The 23,976-nt window shown below is 63.6% G+C and overlaps 2 protein-coding genes across 21 annotated transcripts in view; one reads left to right on the forward strand and one right to left on the reverse strand.

Moving 5' to 3' along the window:
• Window positions 1-18,394, forward strand: part of COQ8A (coenzyme Q8A) — a 40,112-nt gene extending 21,718 nt beyond the window's left edge. For 2 of the 4 annotated variants that reach the window (XM_043568808.1, XM_043568809.1), the window contains exons 3-15: window positions 759-1,163; window positions 1,412-1,478; window positions 11,785-11,859; window positions 14,527-14,649; window positions 15,022-15,107; window positions 15,193-15,333; window positions 15,748-15,829; window positions 15,927-16,020; window positions 16,142-16,283; window positions 16,440-16,547; window positions 16,648-16,713; window positions 16,977-17,063; window positions 17,441-18,394. In XM_043568808.1, coding sequence (XP_043424743.1) covers window positions 759-1,163; window positions 1,412-1,478; window positions 11,785-11,859; window positions 14,527-14,649; window positions 15,022-15,107; window positions 15,193-15,333; window positions 15,748-15,829; window positions 15,927-16,020; window positions 16,142-16,283; window positions 16,440-16,547; window positions 16,648-16,713; window positions 16,977-17,063; window positions 17,441-17,725 — 1,761 coding nt within the window. In that variant the 3' untranslated portion in view covers window positions 17,726-18,394. Of the gene's footprint in view, window positions 1-758; window positions 1,164-1,411; window positions 1,479-11,784; window positions 11,860-14,526; window positions 14,650-15,021; window positions 15,108-15,192; window positions 15,334-15,747; window positions 15,830-15,926; window positions 16,021-16,141; window positions 16,284-16,439; window positions 16,548-16,647; window positions 16,714-16,976; window positions 17,090-17,440 lie in introns of all 4 variants that reach the window. The other 2 variants (XM_043568810.1, XM_043568811.1) reach the window with 2 other exon arrangements.
• A 743-nt stretch (window positions 18,395-19,137) lies between these two features.
• Window positions 19,138-23,976, reverse strand: part of CDC42BPA (CDC42 binding protein kinase alpha) — a 321,754-nt gene continuing 316,915 nt past the window's right edge. For all 17 annotated transcript variants that reach the window (XM_043568805.1, XM_043568804.1, XM_043568800.1 and 14 more), the window contains 2 exons: window positions 23,680-23,837; window positions 19,138-23,205 (listed from right to left, as the gene is read on the reverse strand). In XM_043568805.1, the coding sequence (XP_043424740.1) occupies window positions 23,074-23,205; window positions 23,680-23,837 (290 nt within the window). In that variant the 3' untranslated portion in view covers window positions 19,138-23,073. The remainder of the gene's footprint in view (window positions 23,206-23,679; window positions 23,838-23,976) is intronic.

Raw genomic sequence — 23,976 nt, forward strand, 5'->3', positions numbered from 1 at the left:
GGCAGCTTGGCGGCACCTGCAGGCACCCTGTGCGCCCCACGCCCACCTCTGCGGCCTCGGGGCATCCCTCCGCGCCGTCCCCCAGGAGCCCGTGCTGTTCCCCGGCCTGTGGCCCACACAGCTCTGTGACTGTGCGCAGCCCTGTTTCCAGATGAGCAAGTAGCAGGGAGGGGTCAGGAGGCCTTCCAGGCCACTCAGGGTTCTGACGTAGGAAGAACCTGGGCCCGCAGCGTAGTCTCTGTGACCGCTGCGGGGAAAACGTGGCGCCTCCCTCCTTGCCTGCCCTGGACCCGCAGCTCCTGGGGACAGCGGCCAGCGCTGTCCTGGGGACAGAGGCCAAGTGCCTCTTAGAGGAACGGCCGGGCCGACTTGTGATGGCCGCGTCTGCGGCGAGATGCTGGCCGGGTGTGGCGGGTGCACGCCGTCCTTGCACGGCCCTCGCCAGTCTTTGGTTGGCCTTTTCCTTCTCGGAGCTCTCCCCGTCCGCTGGCCTGGCCCACTCCCCAGAGCCCTGGGAGCCCCTCCTTAGCCCTGATTTACAGGCAAGGTGCCCGGCAGCTGCTGGGTGGCTGTGTGCCCACCCCCTGCCCCCCCAGGTCTGCGGAGCGGAGCCTGTGTCTCCGGGCTTCCGGGCCGGGGAGGCTCGCCCCTGTGGAGCCGGCTGAGGCTGCTTCCCGGAGCGCGCTGTCCTGTGCGGGGGTGACACAGGGGAGCCTTGGGCTGGCCTCCTCCTCTCACTCCGCTTTTGTTTCCTGCAGGGTCAGGATCGGCGTGAAGAGCCATATGCCGAGGGCTTCGATGACCCGGAAGCAGAGTTCTCTGGGCCTCAGACCGCAGGGGCCCCCACGGATTTCTCTGTGGCCTCCTCCCCTGACCGGTCGCCGCCTCCACCCTGGGACCAGGCCGGCAGTGAGGGCCCAGCTCCTGCCTACGTTGCCAGCGGACCCTTTAGGGAAGCCGGGCTCCCGGGCCAGGTTGCCTCCCCTCTGGGCACAGTGACCGGGAGGCTCTTTGGAGACCCCAGAGACCCACTCTCTGCCACAGGCCTTCGGCGAAGGTTTTTCCACCAGGACCAGTCCCCCATGGGGGGCCTCACAGCCGAGGACATTGAGAAGGCCCGGCAGGCCAAGGCTCGCCCCGAGAGCAAGCCCCACAAGCAGATGGTGCGTCCCGGAGGGGCCCTCGGATGGGGCTGGGGCGGCTGCCGTCCATGGTGGTGCCGGTGGCGGGCCCTCCTCCGGGGACACCCCTGGATGTCGTGCTCTGGAGTCTCCAGGAGCACAGAGGCCCCCTCTTGGTGGAGCGGCTGCCTTCGGGGGTGGAGGGGGTCTGGGGGGGCAGCGTGAAGCCCCGAAGGGGGTCCTGTCCCCGATTGCCCGTTCCGTGAGGTCTCTCTCCTTGCTCCCTCTAGCTCAGTGAGCGGGCTCGGGAGCGGAAGGTGCCAGTTACACGGATCGGGCGGCTGGCCAACTTTGGAGGTAAGGTGGCCGTGTGCCCCCGTGCCACCTCACCCGCCCTGGCGTGCCAGCCCCGGCTGAGCGGGGCCACCGCGGGGCCTGCGTGGAGGAGGAGGACGGTGGGGGCCACAGGGGTCCCGGGGAGGGCGTCGGCTCCTGCATTAGCTGTCCCTGGCCCTTTCCCTCGGGGGATGACCCAGTGACTGGATTCCTCCTGCCCCCTGCTGTGCCATGAGCTGCTCGGGCCACGCCTGGGGACGGTATCTGCAGCATCTGCCACTCAGCCCCTCCGCAAGTGGGGGCGGGGGGGGGGGGCGGCTGGCGAGGAGAGGTTCCTCACGGGGCTGGTTAGTCCCGGCAGAGTGGTGTTTGCCCTGACCCGCCGTGCCTGCGGGTGTCGCGGGTGCTGTCGTGAGGCCTGTGGAGCCGGGATCTCTGAGCATAGTATTGCATCGGGTACACCTGCGCCGAGGGGACGGCCTTTCAGTGAAAGGTTGTGGCGCTTGCACCTGCTCTGACGCCGTGCTGTCATCTCCAGTACCTCTGTCCTGACCCGGGTGAGGGCTCGCTGCCGTGTGTCTGAGCCACGCCCCGCTCGCTCTGTGCTTTGCTGGGCTTCTGGGTCTCCCTCCCGAGACTGTCCATCATCCATGCTGTTCTGTCTCTGCTGCCTCTTGTCCCGGAGATGCCGTCCTAGTTGTCCCTCGGGGTTGGCTCCGTGCTCCTGGAGGTGGACCCGCGTGTGGGCTCTCACGCTGGCCGGCTGGCTTCCGAACGCGCAGAGCCCGCCGCCTTCACTGGATGGAAGTTTCTCCGCGGAAGCTTTCCTTCCATCGTTGCTGTCTTAAAATTTGGCATTTGCTGCTCCTTAGCTGCTCGAGGATCTGGCAGAGCATCGTCTGACTTTCGGGACGGAGTTACTGCTTTATTTCCTTTCGTGGGTTTGCGTTCAGCCGGTGTTTCACGGAGCGTGTGACTTCTGGGGGGCCGCTGCCAGGATGAGTTTGGGAGTCCCTGCCCTGGGGGCCTCCGGCGGTCCTTATTCCGCAGGAGACCCAGCGCGGCCCCTGTGTTGGAAGAGGCTGTTCGTCGGGGCGGGGCGGGCAGTGTTTGTTCCTACCGAAGTATTGAATGGGGCCCCTCGTCTCTCCCCACGAGTCTGAGGCCCGCTCTGTCCCTGGTCGCTCTGTAGTCTTTCTCTCGAGCCCCCTTCCTGCCGCTCCAGACGGGGCTCGCCACAGAGGCTTCCTTTGACTGATGGGTCTTAGAGATGGGTGGTCCTCTCGTGGGGGTCTTTGCGGGTGAGGGCAGTAGAGGGTCTGTTCGGGGAAAAGCGGTCAGAGTGAAGGGTGTGGCGGTAAATCAGGATGTGATGGAAGGCCATGAACTCCTGGTGAAAGAGGCCGAAGCCAGGCCCTCCTGGGTGGAGGGCAGAGAGGCAGCCTCGGTGAGACCGGGTGCGAGGCTCCCCTCGGGTGGGGGGCGGGCGGCCAGAGGCAGCCCGGGTTGAGGTGAGGTGAGGTGAGGTTCAGGTCTTGGAAGGCGCTTTGTGCCATCGGAAGCCCCCGGAGCCCTCACTGACAGCTGCCGGGATCTGGAGCCGTCCTGGGTGTCCGAGCGCCGGAGGTTGGCCCACGGCTGTGATTCGGGGAGGCCCGTGTTGTTGCCCAGCACCCGGCAGCTGGCGTTTCGGGCTTCGAGGGGGTAGGATGACAGCAGAGAGGGGGCGGGTCTGGGAGGAACGTGCCCTTCTGGCTCCAGAGGTGACTTCTGGGCCTCCTCCCTCCCCGGGATGCGTTCACGACGTGCGTTTCGACCCTTCAGTGGGTGTGACATGAACTTCGTGGGTCAGGCCCAACATTTGAAAAACAAGTAGAATGGAATTGAATAGAAGACCGTCAGAATTAATGGCAGAGATTCTCGGAACCGTACGCGTTGCAAAAAGCCATTTTGTCCAGAGGTACAAGCGTCCTATTTATGTGTGTTCCTCACTGGGTTGTGAGGTGTGTGGTTTCCTGGTGGGTCATTGTCTGCACAGATGGAGGTAACGCTCCTCTTCTTTGTTTCTCTAGAAAGCACTTCCAACCTTCTTCCCCTCATGGGGCGACAGGTGGACCGACAGGTGTGGGAATGTTTGACAAGGGGACATGAAGGAAGGGGACTCCTAGAGGCCGGGAGGTCGGGTGCTCAGCTCGTGGAGGCGGAGGGCAGGGGCTGTGCCAGCCGTTCCCATGCCGAGATGGGGGTGGGCGTCCTGGGTCCAGGCCGGCTCTGGGGTATCATGGCTAAGATGTGGGCAGTAGGTCCTGGTAAAGAGTGATGATGGGAAAGATGGGTTCAGATACCGGATTTGGGGTCAGAACTGGGCTTTATGCCGTTGTAATATCTGGGTTATAGTCCCAGCCCTGCTTCCTTGTGACCTAGGTTTTCCCCTCTGTAAAATCGGGTTTTTTGTTTTCGTTTTTGTTTTTTTAAGGAGGGGGATAGAAGAGGAGATGGGGTAGGAGTCAAGTTTTTAGGAGAGGAGATCTGACCCAAAATAGTAAATAGGGGAAGGGGAACAGGAGAAAGTGTGGTTCAAGACCGCCCACACTTCAAGAGGGGTCACCAAGCTATGTTCCAGATTCTTTTCCTGGTGCAGGACATTTGTCAGAGATGCTGTGGCTATTTTTATCTGTACAAAAAGTTTGTCAACAATAAAACCCCAAGAGAACATGGAGAAGGCAAACATTATATATACACAAACCAGGCCACCTAGAGGTCACCCGGTCAGCTTTTCGTGAAGTCCCGTCGAAAGACGGGAACTGGGGGGTGGGGGTGGGGGGGGTGGCAGCGATTGGGGAGACAGGAGCCCAGGATCAGACACACATCACCCCCCGCCCCATGTGTTCTGCTGCATTTGCCCTGTCCCAGATCAGTGGCGTAGGTTCGTGGTGATCTCACGGCTTGTAAGTGAAACCTTCTCTTCTCCTTTAGCTCCCACGGCCCCGGGCAGCGCTGCCACAGGGCAAAGTGCCAGCTCTGGGTACCACGAGGGAGCCGTGGCTCATGGTCTCTCTGGAAGCCAATGAGAGAAGCCCAGAATTTATAAAGGTTAGGAAATTTAGCCTTTGCTTCATGTACCCATCCCTGGGCGGCTCAAGATGGGTCCAGAGGGGGTGTTCTCAAACCTAGCCTTACCAACTCATGTTGTAAAAGTTTATTTTTGAGATAGCGTGAGCAGGGGAGGGGCAGAGAGAGGGGGACAGAGCGTCTGAAGCAGGCTCTGTGCTGACAGCAGAGAGCCCGATGCGGGGCTCGAACTCACAAACTGCAAGATCATGACCTGAGCTGAGGTCAGATGCTCAACTAACCGAGTCCCCCAGGTGCCCCAACAACTCATCTTTTTAAACACACACCCGCCCCTGCTGTGCATGGGAGGCACAGCCCAACCCACCGAAGGATACATCTGGCACGTAGAGTCCCCTGCCCCGGGATTAGAAGCCTGAGCAGGAGTCCTTTATCACACATGTGGGCTAATTTGGCCTCGCTAACCTTCTGGTACCGCCCTCTCCTGTTCAGACCCAGTTTCCAATCTTCCGGTAGAAAGAGATCAAGTCATGGGGCCACGGAGCGAAATCCGAGTCTCCCCCGGAGCAGGGAAAACGCAGGAGCTCCAGGAGGATCCTGGGGCGGAGACGCTGGCTCCAGTTGGCAAAACCGAGGTGGTTCGTAGGCTACGCCCTTGAAACGGTGGTTCTCCCTGGTGATAAAGCAAAGAGTGTTCCTGCTGGGCAGACCCGGAGCTGTCCCCCACTCGCCCTTGACATTGCTCAGAACGCAGTGCAGGAAGGAGGCCCTCAGGGTAAAATGCACAAGAATATGACACCAGAATATCGATATCACGAGACGTTAAAACGCACAGGACCCGTCATCGGCACGCCGCTGGTGCAGCTGGCATCCTGGAGGAAGGGGGCCCATCGTGCCGTCTTCCAAGGGAGCGAACAGAGCAAGCTCCAGCGGCCCAGAAGGGGGTGGGAGTCAGCTTAGGAGGAGCCCGCGTGCCTGCGGGCACTGCCCGTTGCTGCGGCGGGATCCCCGCACCCGGAGCCAGAGGAGACCAGATGTGGAGAGGCCCCGCCTCACACCCAATTCCCCCCCCAGAGTGTGGTGGCTCGTGGGTTGGGCCCGTGAGTCTGGTGTCATGCCTGATGTTTAACTGTGGCCTGGGAAAACTTGCTGTATCTCTTTTGAATGGGGAACAGCTCCTGTCCTGGCCGCTTACACAAGCTGGAGGTCTGGGGGTGGAGACGCAGGGGGCGCACAGGGAGCGATCCCCCCCCCCCCCCCGCCTCACACCCAATTCCCCCCCCAGAGTGTGGTGGCTCGTGGGTTGGGCCCGTGAGTCTGGTGTCATGCCTGATGTTTAACTGTGGCCTGGGAAAACTTGCTGTATCTCTTTTGAATGGGGAACAGCTCCTGTCCTGGCCGCTTACACAAGCTGGAGGTCTGGGGGTGGAGACGCAGGGGGCGCACAGGGAGCGATCCCCCCCCCCCCCCCCCCCCCCCCCCCCCCCCGCCCCGGACCCTCATGAGCGTGTGGACAGCCTGGGTGGGGTTCATTTGCCTCCCCTTCCCTCCCCGACCCTGCCAGGAGGGAGGAGGGAGTGGTGGCCCCCCACCCACCCTGCCCCCACTTCCTCCACTCTGCCCGCTGCCACCCACTCCTCGGAACTTGGGGGTCACAGAAGGATCGCCCTCCCCCGCTGTGGCTCCGTCCTGGGAGCTGGGCAGGGCCGTGGGCCTCTTCTTCCTCCTCCCGAAAGGAGGCTGGCTGTCCCTGTGAGCCCGGGGCCTGTGGGCCTTCAGGGGACACCAGGCCGCCACGTGGCTGATGCCCCGGCAGGAGCCTCTCTTCCTGGGCACGGGGGTCGCTCGCCTCCACGTGTTCTTCCCTCTGGGCGCCGCTCGCTGCCGCGCGGGACACACCGCTGGGGTCGGTGACCGGGACGGGATCCGGGCCCAGGGCGCAGTTCAAGGTGAACGCCGTCGGCTCCCTCTCATCCGGAGGCCCCTCCGTGTGTGGCCTGCCCTGCTGCACAGACACTGCAGGGTTGGGGGCCGTGGGGCGGGGCCACGGACCGGAAGCCGAACCCAGGCGTGTGTAAACGACTTCGATAGAGACGCCGCCCCCGCGCCCGTGTAGCCGGGGCTCCTCCGCAGCCGCCTCCGTCCGGCCACCTGCGCGCCCCTCTCCTGACGCGGAGCCCCTGGTGGTCGGCTGGGGCCCGACCTCGTGGGGTGGCTGCCGGCCGCAGAGGAGTCCGGGTGCCCTGCGAAGTAGGGGCCTGGCGAAGACTGGGGTGGGGACGCTTCCATCTGCGGCTCGGCGTGCCAGTCAGTGTTGGGGATTCTGGTCATTTCTTCGGGCACTGCTTCGGCCCCGTTTCCGCCCTTGCTCCCCTCCTGGGGGCTCTCGTCACATGCGTGTTGGGTGTGTCGGGCTTCGTCATGCATGGCTCTTGCGCTCTGTCCTGTCCTTCCCACCGTCTCCTTTCCAGTTTGGGCTTGAGGGGACTTGTCTTCCGGCCCCGCCGCGGCCGTCAGGTGAGCGGGACGGAAGATCGGAGCAGATGGAGCAGGTGCCGTGGAGCTGATCCCGGCCGGCCGAGTGCTCCTTCCTTCGCGGTGTCGTGGCGGCTGCGGGCCTTGCTCGGACCTCCCAGGCGCCGCCAGGCAGAAGCGGGGAGGGCACCGAGGTGACAGGACACTCGGAGGGGACAAAACGTGAAGCAGCAGGAAGAAATAAGGGGGACGTGGGGAGGCGGTTGTGAAATAGGGTCTAGAAAACAGATGTGAGGACAAGACAGTGGGGCGGGAGCCAGGAGCAGCCGGAAGGGACCCTGGGGAAGCCTTCCATTTTTAGAAGGTAAAAGGTTAAGGAACTGTGAGTCCCAGATAAATACTTGCTCTAAAAAACAGTTGGTGAGGCTTCATCGGGTTTGTTAAGACTAAGGTAATGGGGCACACGCTTGGCTCAGTCGGTGGAGTAGGTGACTCCTGAACTCGGGGTCGTGAGTTCGACCCCCACATTGGGTGCAGAGGAAAAAAAAAAAGTCTTGAGGTATGGAAAAGGGTCAAGGGCACCGTGGGACTCGTGTGTCCATTTGCCCCTCATATGCTTCAGTTGCCACGTGATTCCCCTTGTCCACACGTGTTTCTGCTATTGGTTGCAGGACTCTCTTGCCGTTAGAACACTGGGCCACGTGGTAGTCAGAAAACAACATACTGAAAAAAGAGAGGTGTGGCCACGAAAGAGTGTCCTGTCTGTTGGAAGAGAAGGTCGCTTGGGCAGAAGACCAAAGCGATGGCTGCTGTGGTTCTGACACATGGGGACGCGGGCCCGGCGCGCTCTGGAGAGCGAGCTCCCGTGTCCCCTCCTGCTGGTGAACAAACACACGTTGGGGGAACAGGCATATTTGGTTGTTTTCTGATTTTGTTAAGTAAGCACGTTTAAAACAAAAGACACTCCCACCAACTGTTTTCACTTTATCTTTTTTTAAAGGAGATTTTAATAATGTACAAAGGACATGCTCCCAAGAGGAAGGGTAGAAGGCAGAGTGAGAAGTTTGGTGATAGACAGGGGGGTCCTGTGGCCTGGGCCAGGAGCCGTGCAGAACCGTCCCGCAGTGCCCACTCAGCGGGGGTTATGGGCCGTGGTTTCTGCTTTTCGGGAGGTGCGTTACCAGGGGTGCGGGTGTCTGTCTTGCCCCTCAGGAGCTCTGTGAGGACGGCGAGGGCACTTACCGTCATCTCCAGTTCTGATGACAAGTGGGGCCACAGCGCCTGGGTCCCTGGGGCCACGTGCGCATTCATGACGTTGCAGGGACCTGAGCAGGGGAGGCCCCGCTGCGCACACGGTGATCTGAGCCCGGGGACCTGTGACCAGCCCCTGCGTCCACGGCCGGGCCGGTGCTGGGCATGGGGGGGAGGCAGCTCCTGACAGCCTGGGGGCACCCTGTCCAGGGGACTCCGCTCCTTCCTGCCGCCCACCCCGGGCCAGGCAGGGTGGAGGGCACAAGTGATGGCGGAGAGGGCGGCCGGGACTCCCGAGGGTTCAGGGTCCCCTCGGAGCCCCTGCCTCCTCCACGCGTAGCTTTGTCTTCTAAGATCAGAAGGACCGTTAGGGTTACAAAAGCGAGGCTCAGAGCAGCCCGGCACACGGTCTGTTGTCCGCAGACCCCTCTGCCCGCGGCCCCTGCACAGGAACCCCTGCGAGCCGGCTCTGTGAACACACCCGGGGCTGCTGGCGGGTGAAGCCAGAGCCCCAAGGAACGTTTGCTTCCTCTTCCTGCTCGGGGCACCCTTACCAGGCTGTTGGCTGGAGGGTGTTTTGTTTTTCCTTTTCTTAACCTCTGATGGCTGTCTGGACAGCGGCCCGGTGGCCCCGATGACCTCTGGAGGGACCTGGCGGGGACAGGCCCAGACTGGGGGCCTGGGAAGCCGGCCCAGCGCTCTCCCGTCTCTGGGGAGGACCCTGCCATCCTCCCCCACGCTTGACGGCAGAATCTCTGTTCATGACAGAACCGCCAGCAACTGTCTGGGAAGGCCTGGCGCCTGCTCGCAGGCGAGGACGGAGGCCCCTGTCGCCAATGCGGGGTCGAGAGCAGTTCTGCAGCTGCCTGTGGCCGTGTGGGGCCTGAGCACGACGGGGGGCGGGGGCGGGGACTGAGGTCAGGGGTGACACAGGCTGTGAGCTGGCTTAGCGGGGCTCCGGGCGTCCAAGGTGGAGGGGCTGCCCTCCCCCGTTTGCCTCCGCCCGGTTCTGGGGGACTGAAGAGCCTGGCCCGCCTTGCGCCTCCCGGTTGGCGCGGCTCCGGGCATCGCCTGAGCCCGGGTGGGGGTGCGGGGGGGCCGGTTTATTCTTGGTTCGCTGGAGCAGGAGCTCCTGAGGCCAAGGTCAGGGCCACGGCAGCACCTCCGGCCAGCGCGGGGCAAGTCTAAGGCCGTCTTTGTGGAACGTGCTCTGGCCCTGCCCGGTGTGGAGACATGGCCGCCAAGAGTTTGACTGGGTGTGGGGGAGGGGGGGCACCCCTGCAAGCACTGGCCAGGCTGGTTAACCTTTGAAGACATCTGCCTCTTTTGTGGGCTTGACTTTGGACTTGATCTCGGCAGAGAAAAATCTAGATGCAGAGAGACCTTGGTGAAAGTCACTATAGTTTGAAGGTTAACCTTGCTTGTTATCACTTCCTTTGTGGAGTCAGATAATGTGTTGGGAGGGGTGAGGTGGGCGGGCAGCAGGAGAGTTAATGTTTAATTGGCACCCTGGCTGCCCTCGGCTCTGTGCCCAGTGCCGTCCGGAGCTGGTTGGCGGGAAAACGGGCCCTAGCGCCCGTGTCCTGGCACCAGGACATCCTGAGAGGGCCCAGGGGGCTGTTCGCGGGTGACTGGCTTCTTCCCGTGGCCTCCAGAGCGTGGCCCATCCTGTCCGGCCTGGACTCTGGAGTTTGCGAGCTCTGTACAAAAGCAGAACAAAACCCTGAAATACCTCTAGCAATTTTCGTCTGTAAGAGCACTTGTAGAAATGACCATATGTTGGCTGTGTTACGTTAAATAACATAGAGGACGCACGTTCACTTCACATGCTTCTTTTTGCCTTTTGTAAGGTGGCTACTAGAAAATTTAAATTTTTTTGTTAAGGTTTATGCATTTTTCAGAGACAGAGACAGAGCATGAGCAGGGGAGGGGCAGAGAGAGAGGGAGACAGAGTCCCAAGCAGGCTCCAGGCTCCGAGCCGTCAGCGCAGAGCCCGACGCAGGGCTCGAACTCACGGACGGAGAGACCATGACCCGAGCCGAAGTCAGACGCTCAACTGACTGAGCCACCGAGGCACCCCAGAAAATTTAACATTAGACACGTGGCTGGCATTGTATTTCTCGGGACGGCACCGGTCTAGCCGTTTTGAATGGGAGAAGTGAGCGTGGCGAACACGGGAGCGTTGTTGGCGCCTGGCCCTGCTGGGAGCGCCCGCTCTTGGTGGACCGGTGAGTCCCGGCCATGACCTGTGGGGCAGGAGCCCTGCTTCTGGCTGGCGGAGGGAGGCTGCCCACCGGCCTGCCGGTGGGGAAGATGTGTGTCGCCAGAGCACGTTGTAGGGTTGGGTTACCTTCTTTTGATTTAAATGAGTTCGAGCCCCGCATCGGGCTCTGTGCTGACAGCCTGGAGCCCGTTTCAGATTCTGTGTCTCCCTCTCTCTGACCCTCCCCTGTTCATGCTCTGTCTCTCCCTGTCTCAAAAATAAATAAAACGTTAAAAAAAATTAAAAAAAAATTGTTTATGTCTGCACTTAACTGTTTCTCGTTAAATAAAATTTTCAGTAGAATAACATTTTTCGTAACACGAATACGTAATCGTTGTAGAAGCTCGGAGAACGCAGATGTTTCTGCTGGGTTCCTGGCTCACTAAACTACCCACTGGGCGTGGGGGCTGCTGCCCCACGGTCTCCCAGCCCCACGGGTCTCGGGGCCTGTCCGGTGTCGTCCCTGGATTTCTGCTGTCCCTTCTGCGGGGTCAGTGGGCTCAGGTGTGTTGTCTTTCTCTCTGCTAATGTGCGCCCCCACCTCAGCCCTGGCCCGCCCCTGGGCTTTCTGTGTGGCCTCAGTGCCACCTACTGGGTTCCGTGGGCCTTTCTTGGACGGTCGGGATCAGGCACTTCTGGTCTCTGGACAAAAGACGTATTAATGAACTTTGTGGGTGATTCTGCAACATTTTTAGATTAGAAATCATCTGGTCCCCCGTTGTCCTCAGACCACCATCTGCACCTGCCGGGCCCGCGGTCCTGTGAGTCTCCACGGCTCGGATTAGGGACACTTTGCCTTTGCAGACGCTCTGACGCCCACCGACGGCTGCTTCCTATCACTGCAGGGAGGGCTTTCCTTCCGGTTGCGAGAGTTCTAGAGAACTGCGGCGCCGGGTCACGCCGGAGTGAGCGGCCGCGTTCCAAGGGGTGCCCCGTGTGGCCAGGATGTCCTCGGCCCACGGACCGTTCCCGGCGCGTATTCCGTTCGTGCCGGAAACCCTTCCTGCTTGGGCGTTTTCTTAGGGTCTGTGCGCGGGGAGCCTGCAGACTAGCAAGGGTGATGGGGGTCCAGCTGGATGGAGCTTCCTTGAGCCAAACCTCTGAAAATAGCAGATGTGTGTCTCCTACCTTTTTTCTCCCTTTTTGCATCGTCTGGCGGTCAGCGAGGGTCGGAGTGGAGGCGGGTGACCGTGGGGCTGCTCTGGGCCTCGTGGACAGAAGGGCGGTGGGTGGCCCCCATGCCAGCACCCAGCGCCCTTCTCCTTGCAGGTCTGGCCGTGGGTCTAGGCTTCGGGGCGCTGGCCGAGGTGGCCAAGAAGAGCCTCCGCCCAGGGGACCCTCCAGGTGAGCTGGGCCCTTGGCCGGGAGGGCAGGGTGGGCCCCGGGAGGTGGGCCTGTCAGCCCCCAGCTGCCCCTCCCCCCCCCCGTGCCTGGAGAATTGGCCTCCAGGGATGCCTCATGTCCTGGGTTCTGTGTCAGTGGTGGCCGAGGTTGTGTCTCTGCACCTGCCCGGCCCTCCCAGACTCTGTGGGGCCGTTGGCACCCAGTGGTCTGGCCAGGTCAGGCACCCAGGGCTCCCCATTTGGCTGTGGGTGAGGGACGTCGGTGCTGGAGGAACACACCCCTCAGGGCCCTTGGTCCCCCCCCCCCCCCCCCGAGACCCAAAGTGGCCTCTTCTCTGGCCTGAGACCTCTGTCTCACGATTCCTCTGTGAGGTCGGTGAGGCCAGGTCACCACGCGCATTGCCCCCGGTCTGGATGGCGTCTCTCCACCCGCAAGACCCCTTGTGGGGACAAGGGCCTCCTGGGGAGAGGGCACTGGCCCGCCCCCACGGGCCCCTGAGAGCGGGGTGCACGGGACACACGGAGTGTCCTTGGAAGGGGCTGGAGGACGGAGGGCTTAGCGGGGGTATTTTTAGTGTCGGTGCTGAGACACTTTAGGAAAAGCCCGGCTTTCTCTGGAACGAGAAGCCCGTGTTCTCCAGGCGCGAAGCCCGTCCCGCTGGACACTGGCTGCTCTCATCCCACCTCGTCCAAGCAGAGAAGAGGCGACCTTCGCCAGGGAAGTGGTGACCCTGGCTGAGGGTCGGGGGCGCTCGCCGGGCTCGGGCCACGGTGGGCCCGGGCCAGACCTGTGGCCCGGAGGGTGCTGGCCGGCGGGGCCCGGTCCGCCCCCTGGAGGGCCTCTCCTGAGTGGGGGCCACACCTGCCGTGGCCTGGCTTCCCCAGGCCGCTGTCAGAGCGAGCCCTGCCCCGGCAGGAGTGCAGACTGTGGGGAGGGCTGCCCGAAAGGCCCGAGAGGGCCCCGCACGGTCCCCGCGTCTCGGGAGCCCTACCGCGTGCCGCGAGGGCGCGTTCGCGGGCTGCCCACTGGGGCTGCGGCCCTTTCCCCGGCGCGCTTCCTCCCGCCGTGCCCGGGGGCCGGGGAGGGCAGAGGGCACGCAGAGGGGCCGCCCTTCCCTCCGCGCTGGCCCTCCGCTGCTGCCCAGGGCAGGGGGTGATCCGGGGGCCCTTCTCGGCCTTCTGGGGGCAGGTCTTGCCGTCCGGGGCCCCGGGAGTGGGCCTCGTGCGGCCGACCTCGGGAGCCAGCGGATTCGTGGGTTCTCTCTGGGGCGTCTCGTCTGCAAACTCTGTGTCCCGGGCCCTCGGTCCCCATGTCCACCGCCCCCAGGCTGTCAGAGGCCAGGCTGGACACGGCCCCCAGGGCAGCGGTGTGCCGGCCGCCTCTCCTGTTCCCTCTTCGGGCCGCGCCGGGCCGGGCCCCTGGCGGTGCAGGCAGAGGAAAGTGCCAGGCACCGTGGGTGCGGCCTTGGGGGCAGATCTGAGCAGGCTCGCGGGGCACCGGGCAGGGAGAGCAGCAGATGACCCGGGACTGGAGGAGCTGGGGGTGGGGGCGGCAGGTGCTGAGCCAGCCCCCTGCCCGGGCCTCTCCCTGCCTCGGGACGGGTGCAGACTCGGTATCCAGGCAGGGCTGTGCTGAGGTTGGGGCGAGGGCGCTGAGGTCGGAGCGCCCCGCCGTCCCTCGGCCTCCCCGTGGCCCGAATCCTCGCCCTGCACCCTACGCCCCCTGGTCGTTCCGGACAAAGGTGGTCTTCACCCCCAGGGTTACCGCCCGTCGGGGGCCTCTGTGGCCAGAGGGGGAGGTAGATACCGGCCAGCCGTGTGCCGTCCTGGACCTTGCGTTCCTCTCCCTGGGGGGCTGCGCCCTCGCTGCAGCCAGCCCGCCTCACAGCGACCCCAGGGGTGCTGTGACCTTCATGGGGGGAGGGACAGTGACTAGTCCTCCTCGCCTGGGTCCCCAGGTCCTCCCTCCTGGTGCCTGCACTTGACTGTGCTCTTCAGCGGTGCTCGCGTCGGGCCCCGGGGACTGGTACGGAGGGAGGGGCTTAGCGTGTGTGCGGTGTGCGGGTGTGAGTGCGGTGTGCGAGTGTGCACACACATGTGTGCGCACGTGTGCATGAGTGCGGATGTGTGGTGCGTGCCTGTGCGAGTGTGCGCGTTCATGTGCGTGCACACGTGCGTGTCTGGTGCGTGTGTGCGAGCACACGTGCATGTGGGTGCACGTGCGTGCCTGGTGTGTGCACGTGTGTGTGTGTGCATGTGCGCGTGTGTGTTGAGAGGGGGCTGGGGTCAGGCCTGGGGAAGCTTCCACAGCATCGGGCAGGGGGTACCAAGGGTTGGGTTGAAATCGCGGTGCCGGTGTCGGGGACCCGCCAGGAGGACCCAGGAGGACGGAGGCCCCGCGTCGGGCTCTGTGCCGGGTCTCTCCGCGCCGCTCTTGAAAGTCTCCGCGTCCTGAAGCGTCCCGTCCCTGTTTTCACCAGGAGGACGGAGATGTCCCTGAGGCGTCGGGCCCAGGGGCCGTGGGGCTGGGTCGCGCTCGGGCCCCCGCGGCCGCCCGACGGCCGCCCCCAGCAGCTCCCCGGGCTCGTGCCCCTCCCGGGCGGGGTGAGGCCCGGAGACACCCGGAGAGGGGCCGGGCGCCGCGTGCTGACCCGGCTCCGGCCCGCAGGGAAGAAGGCCGTGCTGGACTCCAGCCCCTTCCTGTCCGAGGCGAACGCGGAGCGCATCGTCCGCACGCTGTGCAAGGTGCGCGGGGCGGCGCTCAAGCTGGGCCAGATGCTGAGTATCCAGGGTGAGTGGGCCCTGCGGGGTGAGGGGGGGGCGGGAGTTCGGCCCCGCTGGGAGGGGGCCCTGGGGGGGGGAGTGGAAGGAGGGGGCCCGGAGAGGGTGCGCGGCCTGGCCGGCGTCCCCACGTCCCCTCCCGAGCCTCCGTCTACAGCCTCAGGGGCCTGCGTGCCAGGCGGGAGCCGCCGCGCGGCCTCTGGCCCGTGCCCTGTGGCCTGGCTCCCGGTGCGTGCAGGGCAGAGCGGCGTCTCGGTCGCCTTCCCCGGGCGCAACCGGGGCCCCTGAGGTGGCTGCCGTGCCGCCCCCCCCCCCCCCCCCCTCGCCGGGCTCCTTCCCTGAGCGGCCGGCCCCCTGCTCTGCTCTCTCGGGTGCCTTCCAGACGACGCTTTCATCAACCCCCATCTGGCCAAGATCTTCGAGCGGGTGAGGCAGAGCGCGGACTTCATGCCGCTGAAGCAGATGATGGTGAGGCGGGCGGTGCCGGGGGCGGGGGGCGCCCGTCAGGGCAGGCTGCGCTCACGGCCCCTCCCCGCCTCTCTCCTCCCGCCAGAAGACCCTCAACGGTGACCTGGGCCCTGGCTGGCGGGACAAGCTGGAGTACTTTGAGGAGCGGCCCTTCGCGGCCGCGTCCATCGGGCAGGTGCACCTGGCTCGCATGAAGGGCGGCCGCGAGGTGGCCATGAAGATCCAGGTGGGCACCCGCGTGTGCGCCCGTGCCCGGGTGGGGGTGGGGGGCTGCGGAGGGCACAGCCAGGACCCTGTGGCGTCGGGGTCTCCGCACGCTACAAATCCGCCCCCCGGGCGCCCCCTCTCTGGGGCGGGGCCGCGTCTCCTCATGTCCGTCCCCAGCGCCAGGGCAGTGCTGGGAAGGGAAGGATTTGTGGAGGGACACCGGCCTCCCTGCAGGCTCGGTTGGGGGCGGGGGGAGTGGGGCGGGGAGGCGGACGGTGGAGAACCAGGTCGTGATGGGACCCGGTGGTCCTGGCAGCATCGTGGGGTCTGAGCTGTCCCTCAGCCTAGGGCGGGGTCTGGGCGGGACTCAGCCGGGAAGCCAGCAGGCCGGCGGCCGCCCTGTCTGCCCGGGGACCCCTCTGTCCCCCCTCAGTACCCGGGTGTGGCCCAGAGCATCAACAGTGACGTCAACAACCTTATGGCCGTGCTGAACATGAGCAACATGCTTCCTGAAGGTCAGACTGGCCGTGGGTCAAGGGCAGGCGTTCAGGATGGGCTCCGGGGACCCAAGAGGAGCCCCCAGCCCGCGCTGACCCCCTCCTCCCTGCCCAGGCCTGTTCCCCGAGCACCTGATCGATGTGCTGAGGCGGGAGCTGGCCCTGGAGTGTGACTACCAGCGGGAGGCGGCCTGTGCCCGCAAGTTCAGGTGCAGCGGGAGGGGCAGAGGGGCTGATGGGTGATGGCTGTGGTCAGGGCCTGGGGTGAGGGGGTGAGACTCTGGCCGGGGTGTGACTCCCCCACCGCCCCCACCGCCCCCACCCCTGCAGGGAGCTGCTGAAGGACCACCCCTTCTTCTACGTGCCTGAGATCGTGGACGAGCTCTGTAGCCCCCACGTGCTGACCACGGAGCTGGTGTCCGGTTTCCCCCTGGACCAGGCGGAGGGGCTGAGCCAGGAGATCCGGAACGAGGTGTGTCTGACCGGGCCTTGGGACAAAGGGGATGGGGGGGGGTGCCGCCGTGTCCCCATGCCTGGCACACCTGGAGTCAGGGGCCCTTGCACAGCAGAGGGCGGGGCGGGTGGAGGATGGAGAAGGGGCCGCGGTGACCCGGCCACCCGCCCCCAGATCTGCTACAACATCCTGGTCCTGTGCCTGCGGGAGCTGTTCGAGTTCCACTTCATGCAGACGGACCCCAACTGGTCCAACTTCTTCTATGACCCTCAGCAGCACAAGGTGAGCCCCCCGGAGCTCCGCTGGGGAGGGGCCTCGGGGACGGGGGTCTTGGCCCCCTCTCCACCAGGGCGAACCTCCCCCGCTATCGCCCGCCCCCCAGGTGGCCCTTCTGGACTTTGGGGCAACTCGGGAATTTGACCGATCCTTCACTGACCTCTACATTCAGGTAGACGGGGCCGGGGGCGGGGCCTGGGGCAGGGCTGGGGGGCGGGGCCGGTCTTGGCCTAGGATGCTTGGAAGCTCCTAGGGGGTGGGGGACACCGACAGGGTCGGGTGACGGTGGGTGAGGACAAGGCCCGCTGGACTCACAGGCGGGGGACTTGGAAGGACGGTGAGGGGGACAAGGAGGGGGGCGGGCAGTTGGGGGTCCCTGGCCCCGGGAACGCCTCCTCAGGAGCCGCTGTCAGTCCCTGGTGTGCGTCCCCCCAGATCATCAGGGCAGCCGCCGACAGGGACAGGGAGGCGGTGCTGAAGAAATCCATAGAGATGAAGTTCCTCACAGGCTACGAGGTCAAGGTCAGCCCCGCAGGGCCCGGAGGCCTGTGCGTGGGGAGGGGGGGGCGGGACTCTTCCCTTTGAAGCCGAACCTCGACTTACAACTGGATGGAGGGAGAGGCGGCGGCGCCCTCTCCTCCCGCCCTGCGCTCCAGGCCGGCCTGGCCCAGGCAGGATGGGCCCGCGTAGACCTGGAGCGGGGCTGGGGGAGCGCGGGCGGCCGGGCACCGGCGCTGAGGGCGCGAGTGGCACGTGTTGGAGTTTGGCCCCGGTCACCACTCGCTCATCGCGTTGACCCGCCCCTGCCCGCCCCTTCAGAAGGCTGTGTGGGATGCTCGGGGCGCCGGCGCCGCTCACCCTTCCCCCCCCCCCCCCCCCCCCCCCCCCCCCCCCCCCAGGCCATGGAGGACGCCCATCTGGACGCGATCCTGATCCTGGGGGAAGCCTTCGCCTCGGAGGGGCCCTTTGACTTCGGCACGCAGAGCACCACCGAGAAGATCCACAACCTGATCCCCATCATGCTGAAGCACCGCCTCGTCCCGCCCCCTGAGGAGACCTACTCCCTGCACAGGAAGATGGGGGGCTCCTTCCTCATCTGCTCCAAGCTCAAGGCCCGCTTCCCCTGCAAGGCCATGTTCGAGGAGGCCTACAGCAACTACCGCCGGCGGCAGGCCGAGCAGTAGCGGGGCGAGGCGGGGGACTGGGGCGTCCACGCGGGCGGCTCCGGAGAGGCCGCTGCTTCTAGGCGGTTCTGACCCCTAAGAGGGCGTGGGGCGAGCCGCGCGGGACTGCACGCGGGGCCGGCCGCGCCGCCAGTCTGCACGTGCGTGTGGAGCCTCTGAAGCAGGTAAAGATAAGGCGGCCTTCTCTCCTTTTTTCCCTTTCGGGCCCGGGGATGTTCCTGATGGAATGTTCGCCGGAAGGTGAGCGCGTTCCCCGGGAACCTCTGCCGCCGGAAATACCGAGAAGCCCCTGGATTTTTACTGACCGTGAAGCCTAAGGCTCGTGTGTGTGCTTCTAGAATGAGATTTGTGTTTTCTGCCCTTCCCTCCAGCCTGTGCTCTGAGCAGGCCCTGCCCGCTCTCTGGCTGGTCTGTATACTCCCGACGCGTGGAAGTTTCTGCAGAACTGACGCGGCCCGCAACGGGTGGGAGTGATCCCGCCCTTGTCTCTGTGTGGGAAGTTGGTGTGGGGCCCCCCCTTCCCCCTCCAGGCCCCAGGGCTTTTTTGGAGGAGACGGAGGTGCAGATGACGCCTGCTTAGAGCTGGGGGGTCGTTACAGGCTGTTAATTTTTGTACAATTCTTGTAATGGTCAGATTTGTTTCAATATTAAAAAGAACACCGAAACTCACCATCCCAGCACTGTGGTGTCCGTCCTTCCGCTGGGAGAGGGTCAGGGTCAGTGTCATGCCCCGGAAAGCTCTGCGTTCAGCACGGGAAGAGAGGGGAGGCAGTCGGGTGTCCCCCTCACCCTGGCCACCCACGGAAGGGCCGCAGCTACTCCGGAGACGCCTACCGGCAGGGCCTGCGCGGCCTGGGTCTCCGGGCCTCTTACAGAAAGTTGGCCGAGCCTGCCGCACACCTGCCTCTGTGAAGAGGCGGCCGTTATACCCACAACAGTCGGGACCGTCAACTGTGTGTGAAATGGCACGGGGGGTGAGGGGTGGGGAGCGGGTCTCAGCCAGTTTCACTTTACCTTGTTAAGAGCTCCCGGCCTGGCCTGCGTGTCCCCCGATGTGCCCTTCGTCCTGATCCGGGGACAGGGGCAGAGGCACTAAATGCAGGAAGCAGACAGAAAACCAGCCACCACCGGTTGGTACAGACGTGACAGCCAGGGGGGAACTGGCCACACAGAGGGTCCTCAGCCTGGCAGCTGCACGCAGTGGGGCTGCCTCGGGTGCCTCGGGCGGGGCCTGGCCGGAGGAGATCGGACTGCTCCCCGGACCTAAGGAAGTCCTAGGATCCTCGAATCCCGGGTCCTGCAGGGAGGGGATGGGGACGGGCCGGAGGCGGGACCCAGTAAGATGAGGAGTCAGTCACCTCTCCTCTGCTCCCCAGACGTTTCAGTCGGGGAGAACAGACGAAACAGTCAAGTCCAACAGTTCCCTGTTTTATTGCAATACATCAAATTCTGGTTAATATCGAGACCAACATAAAATATTGGCGAGGAGTCTTGATACATTTTTGACTGTCCCACCTTCAGTATTTCTGTGCAAAAGAATCCACACCATTGTCTGGTAGCAGAGAATCTCTTAGAAACTTCCCTAAAACATTGAGGGCATGAAACCAAAGAAAATCAAGAGTGATCAGAGGCCAACGCAACAGCCTTTTTCCTCCCATACACACATTTGTCCGCATTATATTCTGAACAAAAAAATGATTACACCTAGGCCATGCAAAACTGTACAATATTACAATGAGAAAAAAACCCTAAAAAATTTATAAAATAAATGATATTACACTATCAAATGAAAAGGCAGATTTTGTTTTCATGAAATCTCAAGGTCTGTTTTCGTCAATTGGCCCCATGAGCGACAGGGTTGCTCGTGTGTGGCAGTCGTCCTGGGGAGGAGGGCTGGCTCGGCCCACTGGCCCCGGCTGACACCCGCTCCTGCCGAACCGGCCCTCTTCCCCGGCGGGACCCTGCAGAGATCTGGACTCAAGCGATCGTTCGAGTCCCAACAAGGGAAGGGGCTTCAGGGGGAGCTCGATGAACCACCGTGCAGCTTGCCTGCTGGGTCAGGGGCCCGGCCAGGGCCGCTGGGGGCGGAGACGCCCGGCCTGTGCCCTGTCTGGCCGCTGAGCGCGCCCCTCCGTCCAGACACGGGTGGGGAGTTTCCAGGGCCCCACCCGGCCAGGGGGCCACGGTGTCTGTGACCAGAACGGCCCTGCTGTGCCCGGGGGCAGGTGTTCAGGACACCGGCCCGCGCCTGCTCTGGCCCTTGAGTGATACCTGAGAGTCCGCGTGAAAGCAACCGGTCTCTTGCCGAAGTGCACGTGGCACTAACGACACAGATGTGACTCTAGCCACACGGAGGCCGAGCGGGGCCGAGCGCCAGCCAGGGAGTGACAGACTGTCGCCGCAAACAGGAATTTCGGATTCTCCCCAGAAGCCTGAGTACGAGGGCTTCGTGGGAAACTGGACAGGCCCTTCCGGCCCGGGCTCCTGCCCTTCAAACTGCTCCCGGGACCAAGCACGCATCGCCCACGTACGTAGGGCTGTGGGAATCTTCCGTGACCAGGTGACGAAGAGGAAGGCTTTTGTATTTGGCAAAAAGAAACAGCCATGTACGCATATAATTTTATATACCCAAAGCACGCACAATGAAATTCGTGAGAAGTCAAGGGTAGACAACGGGTGGGCCAGACAGACCTAGCACCGAATACCAACGCGGAGAGACCAGCCGCGAGCGCCTCTCCGACCCTTCCTTCCTACTGCGAAACGAGCTCCGGCCGCCCTACCGGTTCTTAAAAGGTCCCGCGGGACAAATGACTTGGGACAGCGATGCCGCTGCCGCGGTCTCTGCGGCAGATCCCTTCGAATGAACAGCACGTGTCGTTTGCCCTGGGACCCGCCCCGGTCTTTCCGGGTCATGCCGAGAAGCTTCCGACGGCAACCGGCAACGGCTCTGTCCTTTCGAGTGGGGTAAGCCCAGTGGAAGGATCATTATCTCGGGGACCCCCCCGCCCCCCATCACCCTCGGTGCTGCCCCCGCAAAGCCCTGCTGTCAGAATCTGTCACACCGGGGACCGCTCTGTAAGCCTGCTGTGGAGGAAACAAAAAGTGCTGGGGTGCAGTTCCCTGAGAGCCGGGCTGCGGGCCAAGCCTTAGGGGGCGCTCTGCTCTGTCTGCCCGCCATGACTCACTGCAGTGGGGTCCAGGCTTCGGGCAGGGGGGTACTTTGATCCTGAAAGCATCCTTTAAAAAATAAGCACCTACAGGCAACAAAAATTCACACGTGGTTGTCACAGCTATAAGCTAAAGGCTCAGCGTGGGGGTGCGGCGCGCGGGGAGGGGAAGGGCCAGGGGAAAGGGAGGACCGGGAGGAGGGGAGGAGGGGAGGCGGCTGGCCTCCTCTCCCCCAAGTGCCGGGTTCACAGCGCCACCCGGTCTAGGGCAGCAAGCAAACTCAAGGTCTGATCCTCGACATCTGGACAGCCGGGAGCACTTCACACGACCACTCTTTCCCCGAAGCAGAAAGATCTAGGAGCTTAGGACCGCGCAGTACGCGAGGCCCGCCCGCAGCCCCCCTGCCCACGCAAGCACCCTGCCGACCGCTTGACTGCCAAACCCGTCATTTGTAAATCCTCTACCGAGACCCTTCTGCAACACATCTTCCCTCCCGCCGCCGCCACTGGGAACCTCCCTCCCTCCGGAACCTCCCGGTGCCCTCTCAGGGTAGCATCGACCTGGAAACGGTCCCGGCTCCGCCGAGAGGGGTGCGCCCAGCGGAGACGGTGCTCACACACCGCCACTCAGGTTCCCTGTTGGCTGAAGTCTAGGGAGAGGATAAATCGCGTTTCTAGCTCCCAGAGGAATTTAAGATAAAAAGTGACATTTTGAGACCCACTCTCTTTACTTCCAGGAGATATTTTTATTTCTCTCTCCCTCCGCTCACATGTGCTTAACTGGCGAACTACGTCTCAAGAAGCAGGGCTGTGCTGGGTGTGCGTTTCACTGGCTCGCGGTGGCCGGAACGGCAGGTGCTCACCTGGGCGGAACCGGAGCCTGAGCCGCGCAGGGAGGGACGCGGGCCGGGCCAGGTGGCGGCTCCCCGGCGTCCTGCCCGCGCCCGGGCCGCGCGTTTCCGTCTCCCGCCCGGTGTGGGGAAGAATATTTGGTTAAGGCTGTTCAAGTCCTTGCATCTGAGGTTTTTTATTTGGTAACGACACCCTTCCTGGGGCTTCTCTGCGGAGCGCGAGCCCCCCTCCGCCCAGGGGGTAGCGCAGGAACTGGGGTAGCCCAGGAGAAAAGCACTTCTCTGAACCTTGTTAGGGACCCTCAGAAGCCGTGACGTTCCTCGCGTCCTCTCAACGGAAGGGCTCAGGACGTGACAAGACGGCATTTCTACACTCATCTGCAGAAGATACCAAACACAGTAAGAAAGGACAAGCGTGGCTGGAATCCCGCTGCCGGAAAAGGACAGGTCTTGGAAGGAGATTAGCCTTTCGACGCTGCTGCTGAAGAACCTTCCGGGGTTAGGTCTGTGCCCGGGCCGCAGCCCAGAGCGGCGAGACCAGGTTCCGGAAGGTTTTCCTGAAGCCCCCGTGGGACTGCGGCCCCTGCCGGTGTGAGAGCCGGCCGGGGTTGGGAGGGGGGTGCTCGGACTCCTCAAGCCTGTGAGCGTCTACACTCAAGGCCTTCCTACCCTCTAAAGTACTGAGCTGGAAAACAGACAAGAAACAACACATTTCTTTAAATTAAATGATCTCTCTCTTATATACGTCTCCATCTTTTGTTGAATACAAGATGCTTCTTTTTACTATGTACATTCAGTATTTAACCTCTACATTTGTGTACGTATTTAAACTCTGTAATGTAGTAAAATATGCACTGCTTTAGTGAGTACGGATTTACTGGCGGCGATCGGGTCGACATCCGCTGTGGGCGCCGGGCGGCCGCTCGGGAGGGTGCGACTCCCCCAGGACACCAGTCCGCCTGAAGTTCTCACCGCGCCGTCCGTGGGATCCGTCTACTCAAGCTACCTTTGGGGGGGGGGGGGCGACTATTATGGAAAGCAACTCTAAGTGTACGAAATGGAATCGATATTCATCGAAGCTGCTCAGTGGAAGTCTGCCTTTATGGTTGTTGCTGTCGGGGCGAGGGGGCGTGGAGGTGTGGGCTGAGTGGGGGCGAGGGGGGCTGCAGGTGCATCGTCCGCGTTCCAGAACCCCCACCCTGCTCCTGCTGCCCGGCCCGGGCCTCCCGGGCAGGGGCTGGGGAGCGGGGGCGGGGAAGCGGAGATCGGGCCGCGGAGGGGCTGTGGGGGGAGAGGCCGCTCCGGCGTCCACTCTGAGCGCCGAGGCCACTCACGGGTCCCAGCTCCCGCGGTCCGTGCTCTCCAGGGAGAGGCTCTTGGTCTTGCGGGGCGACGCGGGGCTGGGCGGGCTGCTCAGGTTGGAGCTGTTGGAGGCCGTGGAATGCCTCGGAGAATCCGAGTCCTGGGGGCCCGAGAAGACGGCGGTGAGAAGCGACGGCGCCGGGGGGCTTCGGCTCCCCACGGCCACCCCGCGCAAGGAACCTGGTGGGCCTGGTCTCTGTCAGTGACGAAGCCCCTTCTCAAGAGCCGTATCACGGGCACAGGACCTCTCTGCGGCCAGTCCTCTCTGCGGCCTTTCTCGCGCCAAAGCTAGCAGGACGTCCCAGCAAAACTGCAGTTTGTGGCCCCGGGGACTGGCCTGGCTCGGCCCCGCCCCACTCCCGTCCGGGGTCCCTCTCAAGTCATTATTTTTTTTTAAAAACAGGCTTTAAGCCCAGCGTGGGGCCCGGTGCGGGGCTTGAACTCGCCACCCGGAGGTCAAGACCCGAGCTGACATCACGTGCCGGAGGCTTATCCCACTGAGCCGCCCAGGTGCCCCAAGTGCCCGGGTCTCTCGGACCCAGGATTGCCACCAGCTGCTACGCCCCGCACTCACCTCTCCGTCAAAGTCCCTGACCGGGGCGTCGCTTCCCTGGTCCATGCCTCCGGAAGACAGGGAGCCCTCCGACGGGGAGGGCATGGGCGGCCACTTGGCATTGTAGCTCCCTCCAGAGAATTCTCTCTTTAGTGCACTGCCGTTCTGTGCGGATGACCCTACGAGACATCACTCGGGTGAAACTTCATTTATGGACAAGTGTGCCGACTGGGGAGACACAGGCCACCCCTGCCCTGGGGCCACCTGGTGAGGGGGCGGTGGTCAAGGCCACGCCTCTGCACCTGTCACCTCACTGCT

Source organism: Prionailurus bengalensis, chromosome E4 (genome assembly GCF_016509475.1).
Source record: "Prionailurus bengalensis isolate Pbe53 chromosome E4, Fcat_Pben_1.1_paternal_pri, whole genome shotgun sequence".
Taxonomy (NCBI): domain Eukaryota; kingdom Metazoa; phylum Chordata; class Mammalia; order Carnivora; family Felidae; genus Prionailurus; species Prionailurus bengalensis.